Here is an 18537-nt window from a genome sequence, read left to right as displayed (position 1 = left end):
GGCATAGTCAATAAAGCAGAAATAGATGTTTTTCTCAAACTCTCTTGCTTTTTCCACGATCCAGCGGATGTTGGCAATTTGATCTCTGGTTTCTCTGCCTTTTCGAAAACCAGTTTGAACATCTATTTCCGTTCACCATTCACGTATTGCTGAAGCCTGGCTTGGAGAATTTTGAGCATTACTTTACTAGCATGTGAGATGAGTGAAATTGTGCAGTAGTTTGAGCATTCTTTGGCATTGCCTTTCTTTGGGATTGGAATGAAAACTGACCTTTTCCAGTCCTGTGGCCACTGCTGAGTTTTCCAAGTTTGCTGGCATATTGAGTGCAGCACTTTCACAGCATCATCTTTCAGGATTTGAAAGAGCTCAACTGGAATTCCATCACCTCCACTAGCTTTGTTCATAGTGATGCTTTCTAAGGCCCACTTGACTTCACATTCCAGGATGTCTGGCTCTAGGTGAGTGATCACACCATCATGATTATCTGGGTCATGAAGCTCTTTTTTGTACAGTTCTTCTGTGTATTCTTGCCACCTCTTCTTAATATCTTCTGCTTCTATCACGTCCATACCATTTCTGTCCTTTACGGAGCCCATCTTTGCATGAAATGTTCCCTTGGTATCTCTAATTTTCTTGAAGAGATCTCTAGTCTTTCCCATTCTGTTGTTTTCCTCTATTTCTTTGCATTGATCGCTGAGGAAGGCTTTCTTATCTCTCCTTGCTATTCTTTGGAACTCTGCATTCATATGCTTATATCTTTCCTTTTCTCCTTTGCTTTTCACTTCTCTTCTTTTCACAGCTATTTGTAAGGCCTCCCCAGACAGCCATTTTGCTTTTTTGCATTTCTTTTCCATGGGGATGGTCTTGATCCCTGTCTCCTGTACAATGTCACGAACCTCCGTCCATAGTTCATCAGGCACTCTGTCTATCAGATCTAATCCCTTAAATCTATTTCTCACTTCCACTGTATAATCATAAGGGATTTGATTTAGGTCATACCTGAATGGTCTAGTGGTTTTCCCCACTTTCTTCAATTTCACTCTTAATTTGGCAATAAGGAGTTCATGATCTGAGCCACAGTCAGCTCCTGGTCTTGTTTTTGCTGACTGTATAGAGCTTCTCCATCTTTGGCTGCAAAGAATATAATCAATCTGATTTTGGTGTTGACCATCTGGTGATGTCCATGTGTAGAGTCTTCTCTTGTGTTGTTGGAAGAGGGTGTTTGCTATGACCAGTGCATTCTCTTGGCAGAACTCTATTAGCCTTTGCCCTGCTTCATTCTGTATTCCAAGGCCAAATTTGCCTGTTACTCCAGGTGTTTCTTGACTTCCTACTTTTGCATTCCAGTCCCCTATAATGAAAAGGACATCTTTTTTGGGTGTTAGTTATAAAAGGTCTTGTAGGTCTTCATAGAACCGTTCAACTTCAGCTTCTTCAGCGTTACTGGTTGGGGCATAGGCTTGGATTACTGTGATATTGAATGGTTTGCCTTGGAAATGAACAGAGATCATTCTGTCGTTTTTGAGACTGCATCCAAGTACTGCATTTCGGACTCTTTTGTTGACCATGATGGCTACTCCATTTCTTCTAAGGGATTCTTGCCCACAGTAGTAGATATAATGGTCATCTGAGTTAAATTCACCCATTCCAGTCCATTTTAGTTCGCTGATTCCTAGAATGTCAACGTTCACTCTTGCCATCTCCTGTTTGACCACTTCCAATTTGCCTTGATTCATGGACCTGACATTCCAGGTTCCTATACAACATTGCTCTGGAGGTCAAGGTGGCCCCATATACCTTTCCCACAGCCTCATGCCTCGTTCCCCGTCCTGAGGTGTACTGAGAGCATTTTTCTTTATTAAAACGCATCAGGGCTCACGCCTTCACTGTCACCTTCACTCATGTTGCAGAGCAAGGTGGTGCCTATCAGATTCTCGATTTCTCAAGGAAGCATGTAGGAGCAGCTTTGACAGACATGACTACAACAGATGAGCCCAAGCGGGGTGGGGGCAGGAAGGGCAAAGCGCACATTTCCAAGCAGCCCAGAATGGTATCAGGGGCTAGAATGCCTGCGGGCACAGGGATGAGGAGAAAACAACACTGCGGAATGATGCTGATACAGAGCAACGAAAACACGTTGCATCTCCATTAAGTATTCAAGTAAAGCCTGGGTCGGTGGCGGGGTGATGGAGGGGGAGAGGATTTGAGAAGCAGTGGGAACACTCAGCTCCAACCTCACCCACCAAGGATGCCTATGGACTGAGAAGGGGCTGTGGTCTAGAATCCTGGGGCAGGTGGCTTCTGTCTTTAAAATGGTCCAGGTGATGCCGACACCTTTCCTTCTCTTGGAGAGCCATGGGTCAAGGAAGCTGACCAAGGCAAGGCCTTGGTTAACTCCTGTAACTGAGGAAATCTCGCAACTAGACTTATCAAACAAACATCCACTATCCTTTTTTTTAAGTTTACTGCACTCTTTCTTGATCAACAGAGTGTTACTCAAGATAGTGTGTCATTTTCTAAATCTCTTCTTTTCCTCTTTAATTAAAAAAAATTATTTTATTTCGTTTTTTTGGCTGTACTGGGTTTTTGTTGCTGTGGGAGGGCTTTCTCTCTAGTTGCAGTGCATGGGCTTCTCGTTGCGGCGGTTTCTAGCGCAGGTTATAGAGCTTGGGCTCGGTAGTTGAGGCACATGGGCTTAGTTGATCTGAGGTTCGTGGCATCTTCCTGGACCAGGGATCGAACCCGTGTCCCAGGCACTGGCAGGGGGATTCTCAACGACTGGACTACCAGAGAAGTCCTTCTCTCTGATTTTTAATAATGTCATATTAAACACACATAAAATGTGTAATGGTGTGTAAATTATCAAGCACAGTAATGAAAAGAATATCTGTGAGGTCATCTAACATGCTTCGGGAAATGCAAGATCTGAATACCCAAGTGAGGGTCCTAATTTGGTGGGGGGGCGTAGTGGATATCAGTGAATCTCATCATATCATCTTAACAACTAGATGATGTCAGCTTCCTGAAAAATACGAGCCATGCTATGGGGTGGAGGCTGGAACAGGGAGATGCGGCCATAGAGCCCGTCACTGCTGGGTGGGGAGGGAACTGCAGAAATGGGCTCCAGTCTGCTTTAATTCCTACCAGGCTTTGTGATTTGGGCTTCATCTATCCGTGCCCCAGTTTCCTCATGTGCAAAATGGGAAGAATAATTGTGTGTGTGCTTGGTCGCTCTGTCGTGTCCAACTCTTTGTGACCTTTTGGACCGTAGTCCACCAGGCTCCTCTGTCCATGGGATTTCCCAGTCAAGAAAACCGGAGTAGGCTGCTATTTCCTTCTCCAGGGCATCTTTCCAACCCAAGTGTTAAACCTATGTCTCCTACATTGCAGATGGATTCTTTACTCACTGGGTCATCAGAGAAGTCTTAATAATAACTGTACCAACTACATAAGGTGATTATGAAGTGTAAAGATGAAGTGCATAGAAGAGTTCTTAGCACAAGCCCTCAGTGAATGGCAGCTATTATAGTTATGGGGCAAGGGGAGGGGTGATAATAAAGGTCAGGAAGGGAGGTCTGAATGAGCAGGAGTTAACCTTTCCTGCAACATGACTTTCCCTTGTTCTGGTTCTGCCCTTGGCCTCCTTCTCATCAGCACCTATAGCAAGAGGACCGAGATCTGAAGGGCCTCCAAGGGGAGTCTAAGCCAATAAAAAATGGGGCAAAAGCGTGACATGGAACCACCACCTTGTGACTGAAATCGGTTCTCAGTAGGCTCTTCCCTCTACTTCTGCCTGGAAGGACTCACGGTGGAGTCAAATGAAGGGGAAATTATGGCAAACAGAGAAGGAAAGGCAGTCCTGAGTAGAGTTCTTCAGTGGCCGAGGCCAAAACCTCGCTCTTGTCTTTAGAAACATCACAAAGGGTGAGTTTTACAGTAAGTTCTTGGGGAGTGGTTTAAGGCACTTTGTCTGCAATTTTCATCCATCCATTCATCCATCTACCCATCCATCCATTCATCATTGATCCATCCATCCATCCACTCATCCATTCATCTATCCATCCATTCATCATTGATCCACTGATCCATTCATCCATCTAGCCAACGGCCTTTTCTAAGGCATAGTCCCTGCCTACAAGATGCTTTAAGACTTATAAGACCAAAAGATGTTGGATAGACTATCGGGATGCTGTCCTGGGAGGACAGTGGGCACAAGGAAGGCGCCATGGGGCAGAGTTGGTTGAGGAGACATCATCTGACCTGGACCATCAAGCGTGAGTGTAGCTCATAGAGTGTGGATTGGGTGGGGGTGACACAACCAAGGAAAGTTTACCAGGCAAAGCGAGAACAGGAAACACTCAAAGTTCAGTTTGAAAATAGTCTAGACAGGAATCCACTCACATTTGAAGGATACAATGGGGGCGGGGGTGTCAGAACTTAAGCGTGCAAGACTTTTGCTGGCCAAGCTGTCATGCCCTGGACCCTGAATTGACTTTGGCCATATTAGATGATGCCTCTGGCCATCCTGCATGGCCGGACCCAGATGGCCTGCAAACATACACAGCCTGGAGAAGGTGGGGTTTGCCTCACAATCCATCAGGCGACTGTGGCAAAGTCAACTGATGTGAGCGGCTGGGGGACACAGGACAGCAGTGGCTGCTGGGCTCCCGGTGGTTATCCAGTTGTGCCTGCCTGGCTCCCCACCCCCAGGGCTCAGGGCTGACGTGCTCCTACCTTGGAACTCTCCTCTGCGGTGAGAGAGACCTATGATGGTGGATTTCTTTAAAAGTCATCAATTAATCAATCAAACAAAAACGGAAGGGAATGTTCATCAGAAGTCATCTTTGTTTATATGTTCGTTTCAAAAAAAAAATCTTCAAAGGAATAAAATGTGCACAATTAGAATTATTCCTGAGATGGAGAAGCTCCTTCAAGTAAGTGGGTTCCTGCCTTAGCTGAAACTAAAAACGCCCCAGCGAAATCCATCTCTACCTGCCTCTAACAGCGATGGTGCGACACGGAAAGTTGCTTGCTTCATTATCCTGGAACAAATTTACACTTGTCTGAGGAAACGGGCTAAGTGTTTCCAATCATTTTAGAGAAAGCGTGTCCTCGTCGCTGTGGAACCCACACGTGCGATAAGAGCGCACACAGCACACCCACGGAACAAAAGAACAGTTCTTTCACTCAGAGAAAGGACGGGTAATGGTTACTTAGAAAGTGTCCCAGACAAGCTGTCAAACTGAATTCAGAGAGCTGGAGTCTGACTCCAGGACAGGGCTGGCTGGCTCAAGTCTCTGGGGACTGGGGTTTCCTGCCTGCTCCAGCTTACAGACAAAGATTCTTTGTTTCCAACCCTCTCTCTCTCTCCTTCTCCCTCTCTCAATCTCTCTCTGGTGAACACACACACACACATACAACATGCAGCTCTCCAAAGAGGGTCAGATCGAAAGTAGACAAAACATTAACTCTGGAATTTCAAAGGAAAACAATTAAAAAAAAATAAAACAGAGAGAGCAAGCTACCGTCTGTTCTAGAATCATAAATCTTGCCTTTGGACGCAGAAATAGCACACACTCACACACACTCACACACACACGCACTCAGCAATCATCCTTGCTAAAAATGGATTAGGCCTATTTCATCATAAAGGAAAACATATAATGACAAAGTTCTTAACAGGCCCTCCCAGGAGGCCTCGATACCCTCACGTTTTAAGTGCACGTTAGCGGACACAGACGGAGCCTGTGGAGCCACATAACCTGCTCCATGAGAGATGTTATTTACTCCCTAAAAATAACAGGCCATTACCTCACAGCATTACTGGCCTTTTCCTTCAGGCACACGTGTTCCAGACCAACCCCGTGCAGGCAATGCACACAGGCCCAAGGCCCCGCCAAACACACGCTCACTCCGCCTAGACTCTCACTCAGGATGCTGCCTCGACCCCACCCCCTACGCTGAACCCCTAACCTGCTACCCTTGTTCACGGCCACACACACAGGGCACAGGAATCAATATTCTGCATGCATGCACATCTTCTCCATCAAAGCAAAACTTCTTGCAGCATCTTTTAAATCATGGAAAATGTCAAAGATGTAGGAAAGCAGAGAGAAAGATGTACTGCACCGGAGAGGGCCCTTCAGCTTTAACAGGCATGAACTCATGGCCAGCCTGACTTCAGCTCTCCCCCGCATCTACCCATGCCCCCTCTCCACCCCAACTACTTTGAAGCAAATCCCTAGTTCCTTTGCTAAGCTTCCTTCTCACAGAGTGACACTGTACCTGTCTATCGGTTTCATGAACACCACCAAGAGTCCCCCACCAAGCCTCCCCTACCATGCACACACATCACAAAACCGGACCTTGGCGCTCCCACGGGGCACATTAAGGTGTACCAGGGGAGAGCACTGGGTCTTGTCCCCCAAACTCAGCCCGTGCCAATGCAGCCCTCACACAGGACAGACCCAGATGCGGTGACTGGTGTCTTTGATGCCCACCTCCTCTTCTTCAATACCCATTTCCAGTGCCACCATGCTGGGTCCTTCCAGATCTTCTCCCATCTTTCACTACAATCTCTATCATTAAATCATCAAGGACACCCCGTAGGGGCTGAAAATGCAGGGGGAAGTGGTGAGACGTGGTGTTGTATCAGCCATAAACAACACATAGCATTGACTTAGCGGCCCATCTGTCTCTGACTACAACCCCTTGAGGGCAGCTGGCTGGGTACCACATTTCTGAGGCTCAGTCTGGCATTCCATACATAGTGGGTTCTTAATAAATGAAGAGACGTGTATATGGGGGGAGGAGGGCACAAGTCCTGACTAAGGTCTCTGGTGAAGCTCTTCACCCTCTGTGTGGTCGTGGGGGCACCCACGCCTTCTCTAGCCTCTCACTGCCTCTGTCCCATAAAAGGTTCAGAGTGAATGGTCCACTTTAACACTGAATGATTTTCCAACTCTTCATTACTCTTAGGGAGCTTCTTGTAGGTCGCATGCAATTTTCCATTTGATCAAAGTAGTTTCATATTATTCCTTAATCGTTCCACATGCGAATATCCCTGCTGAGATTTTAAACAACTTGTCCATCTCATCTACAGTGTTACCATGCCATCTAATATGGTGTCCTTCACAACCCTGGGCATTGTGTCAAAATGTAGTAAACCGGGAAGAGTATTCTAACGATTTTGGGATAATACTACCAATTACTACTGTAATTCATGGAGCTAAGACACTGAACACTTACTGCTGTGTCAGACAGCTGGTAAGACATTTATGCAGATGATGTCACCCCTGAAGGGGCCTAAAGCCTGTCCTCATTCTACCCATGAGAAAACTGAGGTAGAAAAAAGTAAATGACTTGACCAAGTTCACCTAGCTTGAGCCCAGAGCCTGAGTTTTAAACCAATATGCTATAAGGCTGAAATATGAGATGAACACCTGCTTTAGGGAAATTAAAAGCATCAATTAAAGAAAGTTTAAAATGTCAGATGCTTGATGCAAACTATTACATAAAGAATGGATAACCAACAAGGTCCTTGCATATTGCATGGGGAACTATATTCAACATCCCATGATGAATAGTAATGGGAAAGATGAAAAAGATTGTATAAATGTGTATAACTGAGTCACTATGCTATATAGCAGAATTAACACAACACTGCAAATCAATGATACTTCAATAAAATAAATTTTTTAAAAAGACGTCAGATGCTTAAATGCTGAGATGAGAAGCAGACCAGAGGGAGGAAAGAACGATAGGGACGTGTGTTTGAGTCCTGCTCTGTCGCGAGACGTCAGTGACTTCAAGTGAACCCTGTAACCTCTCCGTGCCTAGTTTCCATGATCTGCAGATCCAGGGTGATAATAATACCAGCCCTGCCAGCTCACAGGGATGGAGGGTGAGAGGTGCAAATGAGATAACAGACCTGCAAATGCTCAGCAAACAATGAGGGTCTGCAGAATGATGGTGCTGGCTGTAACACAGGCCCCACCATCTGGAAATCTCCTCGAGCCAGCAGAGTTCTCCTTAGCATGATCTTCAGCACTGGTTAGGCATTTCACTCTGAAGGACACGGAAAGCTGGTTTCTCCCCCTCTCTCTCCCACACTCAGCGTGCGAGCAGACAGACTTTTTATCCATCAGCTCAGGTGACTGCAGGCCAGGGTTGTTCCGCAGGCCGCCAGCGACCCACATGGAGGAGGAGCAGTTTGCATTCCACAGCAGGTCCTGAAAGGCTTCCCGGGCTGAGGGTAGAGGCTCAGGCTCCACAGGCTGGGCTTATGGTTTATGAGTTCCAGGAGTTCATAAACAACAAGCTCAGTATCCTCCGACTTTTGGAGAGTCAGAGGCATTTAAATGGATCCCGCACGAGGAGCTGAGGACATAAGGTTTAGGATGCAAAGCAGCATTTCAGGGGTGTGCTGGAAGGGCCCAGGGCAGGGCTGCAATGACCTGCATTCAGGACGGTCACTCGCCCCTGGGCGTAGAGATCAGAGGATGAGGCTGAGCGAGCCCTTGGTCACTATGTGCTCGAAACAGCCATTTAACGTCCAGAAACCCCAGTGCCCTCCTGATAAAATCAGGTTGCCAACTCCAATCCCAATTACTAATTTTTTTTAAAAAAAATTTTTGGCTGTGCTGTGTGGCAGGTAAGATCCTAGTTCCCCAACCAGGGATCGAACCCTCGCCTCCTGCATTGGAAGCATGAAGTCTAAAGCAATGGACCATCAGAGAAGTTTCCCAATTACTATTTAGATACACATGGTGAGAACATATAAGAAAGAGATTTCTGAGGGCTGAAGTGATGGACTCAGGTAAAGCTCAGGTCAAGATTAATAAAGATTAACCTCATCAATGACAAGGATGAAACAGAACAAATATTCCTGTAGTCAAGTCAACCTGTTCTTCCATAAGTACACCAGGAGGTCCTGCCCTTCCTTTTTGAGGCTGGTTTGGGGCCAGGAAAGATCAAGATCAACCATCCAATGTGTTTCCAAGAAAATCTGGGTGGCTAGGAGATGGGTCTCCCTTCCCTCTTTCTGGTTCATGTCTGCCCAGTAGGACAGCACTGCTCAATTGTGGCTGCAGGTTTAAGAGTAACCTGGAGATCCTGAAAAAATTCCCAATCCCACCTGTCACCCCTAGAGATTCTGAATCAGTAAGTTGTGTTTGGGACCTGGGCATCAGTATTTTAAAACATTTTTTATGTTGACTTTTCCAGTATTTTTTTTCAGTTATATAATACATATTCAGATTATTTACATACATATATATATATATATATACACATATATGTATAATTCATAGGCAAAGAAAACAAACTTATGGTTACCAAAGGGGAAGGGATAAATTAGGATTATTATACAGTAAATCCCTCTTGCTATTTTATACACAGTGGTTATGTATCTGTTAATTTCATACTCTTAATTTACCCCTTTCCCCTTTGGTAACCACAGTTTGTTTTCTATGCCGATGAATCTGTTTCTTTTTTGTAAATAGATTCAATTATATTATTTTTAGATTCTACATGTAACTGATACATAATATTTGTCTTTCTGTGACCGATTCACTTCACTTGGTTGGATCATCTCTAGATCCATCCGTGTTGCTGCAAATGACATTATTTCATTCTTTTTTAATAGCTAATATTCCATGGTATACATAACACTTCTTTTTTATTCATTCATCTGTTGATGGGCACTTGGGTTGACTCCCTCTCTTGGCTATTGTAGATAGTGATGCTATGAACACTAGGGTATGTGCATCTTTTCAAATGCGTGTTCTTGTCTTTTCTGGGTTTATGCCCAGGAGTGGGATTGCTGGATCATATGGTAGCTCTGGATTTAGTTTTTAAGGAACCTACATACTGTTTTCCATAGCGGCTGCACCAATTTGTGTTCCCACCAACAGTGTCGGAGGGTTTCCTTGTCTCCACATCCCCTCCAGCAGACACAGACTTTTTGATGATGTCCACTCTGATTGTTGTGTGGTGGTACCTCACTATGGTTTTGATATGCCTTGCTCTAATAATTAGCAACGCTGAACATCTTTTCATGTGTTTTTGCAGTTTTCATTGCGGTAAAACATACGTTACATAAAATTTACCATTTTGCTTGTCTTTCGGTGTACATTCCAGTGGCATTAAGTACATTCACATTGTCCAACCATCATCACTATCAGAACTCTTTCATCTTTCCAAACTGAAATGCCGTGTGCCCATTAAACAATAACTCCCCATTCTTCCCTCTTTCTAGTCCCTGGCAACCACCCTGCTACTTCTCTAGTCTCTATGAATTTGTTGACTTAAAGTTCCTCCTGTGAGTGGAGTCATACAATATTTGTCCTAGGGCATCAGTTATTTTACGAAGTTCTCCAGCTCATTCTCTGCTCAGTTAGGACGAGGGAGTAAGCCGAGCGGGGGCTTTGTATGAAGTCACTTTTGGGAAGAGAGGACAATGCATGGATGTGGTTGGAGATGAAGTGAGAAAATTGCAGGGACAGAGAAACATAATGGAAACAATTCAAGTCTCCACCCACGCTACAGTTAGACAAGGTGTCGCTTTCATGAAAAGCCAGCTAGAAGGGAAATGCTGTGTATGTCAGGAGGACGATCTGAAGCAAGGGATTCTGAATCCTACAACTTGGGTTTGAATCCTTGTTCTGCTATTAAATAGCTGTGTGTCTTTCAAGTAACCACTCACAGTCCTGGACCTCAGTTTCTCTGTCTGAAAAACAAGACTGATTCTGTCTACCTCGCAGGACGTTGCCAGACTTAGAAGCAGAGGCAAAAGGTTGTGAGAGTGCCTGGGGCATTGCAGAATCCTGTACAGGTGACAGCGGAGGCTGCTCTTGCCAACGGGTAACAACTGTTGCAGTTGTTCAGGAGCTACGTCATGTCCGACTCTTTGTGACCCCATGGACTGCAGCATGCCAGGCTTCCCTGTCCTTCACTGTCTCCTGGAGTTTGCTCAGGTCCATGTCCATTGAGTCAGGGATGCTATCTAACCATCTCATCATCTCAACAATTGCTTCCATTCTAATCTATTTTCTAACAGCATTAGGCTTGGAAACAGGTAGAGAGAGGATAATTGTTCTAGCTGGGTCCAATCTGTGACCACAGAATATTTAATTTTAAAAAGCTTAGGGACTTCCCTGACGGTCCCCTGGTTATGACTTTGCCTTCCAATGCAGGGGATGTAGGTTTGATCCCTGGTGGGGGAGCTAAGATCCCACATGCCTTGGGGCTAAAAAACCAGAACATGAACAACAGAAGCAAAATTGTAACAAATTCGATAAAGACTTTACAAATGGTCCATATCAAAAAAAAAAACTTAAAATAAGCTTAAAGACTGTTACAAATTGATTTTTAAAAGCTAGTAGTACTTCCTGGGCACCAATAACCCTTAGCAAGTATAAGGGTTTTCAAGAGACAAGCTGCAAGGGTGATTATGCCATTTTAAAGTAAAAAGGCATTCTCACTGGATAAGCACAGTGAAGATGCATTCACAGAAGCGTTCACCTCCTCAACTTCTTTCTTTTGTGCTTGATGCCAGCACCTGTCCTTTGTGAAACACACACACACACACACACACACACAGAGCTCCAGATCTCTTGAGGGGCTCTGGGTTTCTTTGGGGCTGTGCGTGTGCCTTATTCAAAGAAGGCGGAGCCAAGGTTGCACCATGCCTTCTCTTTATTTTTCCATTTAAAATTTTAAGAACTCAAGATTGCTCTTAGAGAAAAGCAGAAGAGAGAGGGGTGGGGTGGAGGGTGAAAGGGAGGGAGGGAGGAGTGTGACTAGCTTTGTCTTGCTAATGTACTTTTGTTTTGTGGACCAAGGGCCGTTTAGACAGATTTGGACCACCTCTTGAGGGGGGAGCCGCTGGAGCAGCAAGACATCTCAAGTGGAAAGCTTTACGGGTGGACAAAAGATGCACCTGCAAAGCGCAGACGTCTCCGGAGACCAGGGCCAATGCTGGGAGATAAATGCCCGGCACCACCTGACTGAGGGTCTGGCAGCGCTCGCTTGCCTGGAGGCTGCAGTTCATTCATTTCAGAAGAGGAGCAGCTCCTGCAGAAGCCCCAGACAGCCCGGCACAGCACTGTACACACACAAAAGAACCCAGGAAAGGAAGGGGAGTGGTGCAGGTAGAGGACAGGCTGAGAGCTAAGACCCCTGCAGGAGTCATGAGTCAATAACCAGAGCAATAATAATCAGCCAATAATCAGTTCAACCCAGACACACTTGCTTCTTAACAGAAATCTGTATTTAAAGTCCAATATCGGATACCCTCTCACTGCGTCCGCCCCACAGTCTCACTGGTTAGTCCTTTTGTCAGCAGCGGGTCTCAGCCTGTAGCCCTGCATGAGCTTCAGGGGTCTCCTGCCTGCCTTCTTTCACTCTTTCCTTCCTCCCTCTCTTCTTCCTTCCTTGCAAGAAGTGGATCCCTACCTGCAGGTGAAGTGAAAGCTCAGTAAGCAAACCAGATCAGAGCGGAGGGGGGACTCTGGATAGAAGCAGAGCCTCACCTGAGGCTGCAGGGTCATCTCCTTAAAACCCAAGAACTCCAAAGTCAGGGAGGATTCTTACTGGCTTCTGTGTGTGTGTACTCAGTTGCTTCAGTCATGTCCGACTGTTTTGAGACCCTATGAACCGTAGCCTGCCAGGCTCCTCTGTCCATGGGATTCTCCAGGCAAGAATACTAGAGTGGGTTGCCATTCCCTTCTCCAAGAGATTTTCCCAACCCAGAGATCGAATCCCAGTCTCCTGCATTGCAGGCAATTCTTTACCACTGAGCTACCAGGGAAGCCCTCTTACTGGCTTAATTTGGCCCTTTTACTTGACAGGAAGTTGAGGTTCGGGGCATGAAGTGATTTCCCCAAAGTGAACCAGAGGTGTTCCGACCTCAGTCTCATGTGTTTGTCATTGTAGCACATTCTTTCTTTCATGGGTGTCTGCAGCGCGATGGTTAAGTGGGTCACCTAATAAAATGCAGCTTGGACTGTACAATGAGTCAATATGACTTCAAGTTTTTTATGCCAAAAGCCAGTAACTCTGATTTTGAAAGAAAACAGTAGCATAAATAGGACTGGCCCAGGGTGGGGTAGGAGGTTAAGAAAGTTGCAGAAAACCAGCAAAGTTCACAAAACAGATTCATTATGTTGACTACTTCCTCCACAGAGCTGTCTGGTCATCATCTGATTATAAACTGTTAACAGGAAACAGGAAGTCTCATGTGATGGAAGGTGTGAACTTGGTCAAAACACCCAAGCTCACCGAGTCTCTGTTTCCTCCATGGCAATTTTGAACTAAATGGTCTCTAAGATTCTTCCCATAGAAGAGCCTTATGTTTCTCTGCAATATTATGCTGTGCTAATTCCGTGTAACCAATATCGACAGCTTCTGCCTTCATTCATTCTATGTGGCAGGTGTGCATTAAAGAAAAAGTATTAAAGGAGAGAGAGCCAAGAAGAGAGTGCTCATCGTACTCCTACTCATCCTTCAAGGCCCCACTCAAAATGCCCTTCCTCCACGAAATTTTTCTTTTGCCTCAGGCAGAAATTTTTTCACTCACATTTTCTTCTCCCTTAAACCAGGTACTATGAATTATTCACTTGTTTAAATGCCCAGAATCTAACAGTATCTGAAGCAGGAAATCTCCACAATACTGTTTCCCAAATAGAGATGATAAGAAATGTATTATAATGCTTGCTAAAACCCTCACCAGCGAAAACCATTTTCTGAGATGATTTTCTTTCTCTCTCTCAACCAAACCAAACCAAACCAAGCAAACTAGACCATATCCCCAAGTCAGCACTTTAAAAATGAATTGGTAGTGCTAAAATGTCTTACCAAAAAAAACCCTGAAAATGTGACATTGCAAGAATCCTCGAAATCTTCACTTTGTTTTCTTCAACAGAGAAAGCCCCTGCCTTTCGGCTTTGAAAGTGAGTAGCATCCATTTCCTTCCAAGAGCAACATGCTTTCTTTCATGGAGTAACAGCCTCAGGTCATATTTTTATGATATTATCACAAGGTATTTTACACCCCTGTCATGTTTTTGCAATGAGCAGCACAAAGGGGATCAGCTTAGGCTTCTAAAACAGCCGAGTGGGCAAGAGACTTGGGGCCCACACTTGAGGCTCCCCACCCCAGTCTTCCCATCACAGTCCTGGACTGGTAGAGGGGACACTTCTACAACTCTACATGCCTGAGAGAACACACTCACCTTCCTTGACGTTCAGCCGTGAGGACGGGTCCGTGTGGGAGGTTGTGTTATAGGGCAACAGTGAACCTGAAAGGCGAAGCAAAAACATCAGGTTGTGTCTCAGACTAACTTCCGAGATCAAGACCAGGAAATGGGATGGATGAGAATGAACAGGGGAGGGGAGGAGACAGTGAGAATGGAGGGACAGATGACTCCTTGAGAGAAGGGAAAAGTTAATGCCAGCCATTTGGGGGGCCAACGTGCAAGACTGTCACGGGTTCCTGGGGTCCAAGGCAGCTAGGACAGAATGCTCGTGGGTGGGTCACACACAAGCCCTCGCAGTGGCCATGATTAAGGATCTGGAGGTCTTGGGTCCACACTACAACCCAGCAGGGACACACGGCTGCAGACAGTGTTCTGGTCCTGTGACCGACTCCCTGTGTGACGATGAATGAGGGACTTTACTGGTCTGCACCTTGATTTCTTCATCTTGAACTGCAAGAAGGACTGGCAAACGTTTTATCAAGACCAGATAGTAAATACTACCTCTGTGGAACATCTCTGTTTTGTCCACGGGCAAGTGCTGGCCAGATCCAGCTGCTGCTTGGCACTGACTGCCATGCCCTGGAGGAGGACAGGCCTGGCCAGGTCCTTCCTGCTTTGATGTCCTTTGGGTTGACAGGTCGGCGAGGTGCTTGGATGGTCACGTTGGTGGAGGGAGTGCTGGGAGCTGGGAACGGGGTTGGAGTGGCAGCGCTCCTCAGAGCAACTTTTGTCTCCCTTTACTCAATTCTAAGAGAACACAACTAGACATAAGCCGTAATACACTGAATTTCCTGTCATCGAAGGCTGCTGATATACAATCTTTTAAAATTAAATGTTCATGCAGAACTACTCTTAGCAAACACTAGTCTGGGCATTTTCTAGTTTTCTCTTATCTCGCATGTAAAAAAAATTCTCCCCTCTTTCTTAAAACCTAGGCTTCCCAGGTAGCACTAGTGGTAAAGAACCTGTCTGCCAATGCCGGAGAGGCAAGTTCGATGCCTGGGTCAGGAAGATCCCCTGGGGGAGGAAATGGCAACCCTCTCTAGTATCCTTCCCTGGGAAATCCCATGAACAGAGGAGCATGGAGGACTACAGTCCATGGGGTCACAAAGAGTTGGACATGACTGAGCAACTGAGCCCATTCCTAAAACTGGGCTTGTTCCTCTGTTTCCAGCAAGCTCAAGAGCTTTATTTTGGAAATGTAGGCATTTTTGCCCTCCGCCTTGAGGCTCTGAAGTTTGATCCAGAGGGCTAGAATCTGTTTTTACAAAGGACGCGAGAGGCTGGACATGAGTGTTGGAGGCTAAAAAGTCTTTCTAAACAATCCTTTCCCTGATCCCTGGGACCAAGTGGACAGACTTAGGTGCCAGGGCTCCGGAGCAGGGAATGGACTGCCAGACATTCCTATTTTTAGCCTCAAGTCACGGAAGGGACACGGAGTGGAGCGCCTGCCTCACCCAGCCGTGGGCGTTTGGTTGTGTGCCTCAGAGAAATTGTGGGCCCTTTCAGGCCGGGCGACCAAGAGAACTTTGGAAGAACCATCCAACTGGCTAGAATCACTGACTCTGGGCTTGGGCGACTATGCCTTTCAGCTCTTAAACAGTTCCAGGCAAAAAAAGAAAAAAAATAAACAGTGCAGGGATGCTGGTGGGATTGAGATAGTTTTGTGCCAAAGTGTGGCTAGGTGGAGATACTTTTAGAAAGAAGGCAGTCACATGCCTGGAATATCCGAGAACCGGATGCATTTGGTTATTCCATTCTCCAAGAAGTTGAGCACAAAGTGATTTTTACACTTCATTTAATATAGATCTTTATGATGAGAGTTCAGAGTCAGACCTCCCTCTCACCACTTGCCAGCCTGGTGACCTCCATCAATCTGCCTCATCTCTCCAAGCCACGGGCTCCTCTTCCATGAAACAGGATAATAATAACACCTACCTGATATGGTTGTTGTGAAGACTGAATACACACAACTGACTCAAGTAATACATACAACTGTTCACAACAGACCTTGGCTCACAATGAGTGTTCAAAGCACGCTAGGCACTACCACGATTATTTTTACATCCCTGCTCCCACAGACACCACAATGACACACAATAAACTCTTTATAAAAGAGCTCGCTGGGCATTTGTCTTGTCCTCTGAAATTAGAGTTATGAATGAGTTCTGCTGCAATAAGAAGTAACCCTCTATGACTGGGAGGAGGTTACAGAAAGGAAGCAAACGTTTCGAGGGAAGCGAAAACAGTCTCCGGAGTAAGACCAAGAATGTCTGCCTCTCTGTCCCCGACATTCTCTGCCTCGGGCGGAAACCTCATGGCTGGAGCAAATAAAGAAAAATGATGGTCTCAGAGGACCGAACTGCCTGAGTCATTAGCGCAGATGCAGCAGAGAGCACGAAGCTTAGATAAACCGCATTTATTAAATTCTCCCCTTGGTGAAAGTTCTTCTTTGGGCACACGTGAATTCCACAGGAAACTCCCAGAAAGCCTACAGAAAGGGTCATTTGACCTTGGCAAAGCCTGCGTGAAATATATATTTCATGGTAACCCCGGAGAAGGATTCTACCCTGAAGACTGTTCTTGGTTCAAGTTTCCCCCCTAGAAGGAGAGGCTGCCTGCCTGCCCGTGGAGGGCTGACTCGGGGAGAGTGACCTCCTTCCCAAGGGACCAACTTTTCCTTCTCTCCTCCTGTTTTTATTTAACCAGTTTATTTAGCCAGTTCCTCAGGCTACAGAGAGTGGCAAGGCACACTCTTTCCTTAAAGAAATTCATTTAGAGGCAGAAAGGTACCCCCTGGAGCCCGGCCTTTCACTCCGTGGCTTGGGACTGTCTCTCTCCTGCTTTCGGGTCCCTTCTGTGTGCGGTGAACGCCACCTGGTCAGAGGAAACAGGCTGTGCAGCGAGAAGGGAAGCCTACGCTCTGTTGTCCTCTGCCAGATGCTTTCTCTCTGTTTTCTCACTTAATCCTCATACAGATGAGGGAATCAACATTCAGAGAAGTCAAGCAATCTGCCCAGGGTCACACAGCCAGCAAGCCCAGGAAAGAGGATATCCATTCTGGTCCACCTACAAAACCTGCTCTCAGTCCGCCTCCAGGCTTCATCTAAGAGACAGGCAGCACTCACTTAGGGTGCTGGAATCAGGGCAGTGGTTGCTTTGGGGAAAGAAGGGGGGCGGGGTTGATGGAAAGGGGACACACGGGGGCTTCCAGCCTCCTCCCTGACCTGGGGGTGCTCATGTGAGTGAGTGGCTTCACACTGTGATAATTCCTTGACTTGTGCATTTATGATTTTTGCACTTCTCTCTGTTCAATACTTTAATTAAAACGTTTGTTGCCTTCTCTGTTGATGTCTTTATTCATGCATGCGAGCATCCACGTTTATCTATGTACTGGGGGCCCTGGAAAGCGCGGAGGGGCTGCTAATGGAACAGGCTTCCCCATGTGAAAGCACCAGGACAAAATCACTTCCCATTGTCGAGTCCATCCGTCACTGGTACAGTATTTGGGATCTGAAAGAGGATGGAAATGAACAGAGGGAAGCTCGCAGGTGTGGGGAGTCCAACAATCGGGCTTTCTTCAGCCCCTTGCCCCCCACCCCCCGCCGACAACGGACCTGGTCTTCATCTGGGGCACCTGCAGCCGAGACAATGACCGTCTGAGCGCCAAAGGCTTTGTCTCCCGCCTTGCAGAGACCCCGCCAGCCCCGCCGCCAGCCTATTGAAGCTGGGCTCCCTTTTCTCTGCGTTGCCATCAATGGCTCTGGCTGGAGGGTGCAGGTGGGGAGGGAGGAGGAAGGAGGCTCTGTGCTCGAAACAGCCTGGCTGATGGCTGAGTCTGGGGAAACCCGGCCTTTTGTTCTCCTTCACCAGTCAGACCCGGCCTGGAAGGGGTAATACTTCACCCACTTAATTGCCGGGACCCATCACCTTTGCCCGAACATCTGAGGAGGCCGGTGGGAGCGCCACAAAACGCAAAATGTGTTTTCCATTAAGTTTAAATTAAAAATGGGAATCAAGATAGATACCTTTGCTGCGGTCTCCCTGTCACCCAATATATTTCATGTCTCTAGCGCTGCCACTATTTCAAAACACGATTTCTTAGCCTGTTTCCCAGGTCAGACGCAGATAGACAGACAGAACACGACTTGCCGTAGAATGGAAAAAGGCTCTTCTTCTGCCTCCAGCCACCCCGCTGGGGACCCTTCAGGCCCAAACTCCCCCCAGTGGCCCTGGGTCTGAATTGCCATTGGGGACAGCTCCCACTTCCTCTGAGGTCC

General features: G+C 46.5%; 1 protein-coding gene across 3 annotated transcripts in view; it reads right to left on the bottom strand.

The window, feature by feature from the left end:
• The window catches only part of FLI1 (Fli-1 proto-oncogene, ETS transcription factor), a 131866-nt gene that overhangs the window by 25000 nt on the left and 88329 nt on the right, over positions 1 to 18537 (bottom strand). For all 3 annotated transcript variants that reach the window (XM_059882942.1, NM_001046298.1, XM_059882944.1), the window contains 1 exon segment: positions 14234 to 14299. In XM_059882942.1, coding sequence (XP_059738925.1) covers positions 14234 to 14299 — 66 coding nt within the window.

Source organism: Bos taurus, chromosome 29, assembly GCF_002263795.3.
Source record: "Bos taurus isolate L1 Dominette 01449 registration number 42190680 breed Hereford chromosome 29, ARS-UCD2.0, whole genome shotgun sequence".
NCBI classification, from domain to species: domain Eukaryota; kingdom Metazoa; phylum Chordata; class Mammalia; order Artiodactyla; family Bovidae; genus Bos; species Bos taurus.
Note: the sequence above shows the minus strand (reverse complement) of the source record. Positions and strands in the feature narration are given on the sequence as shown.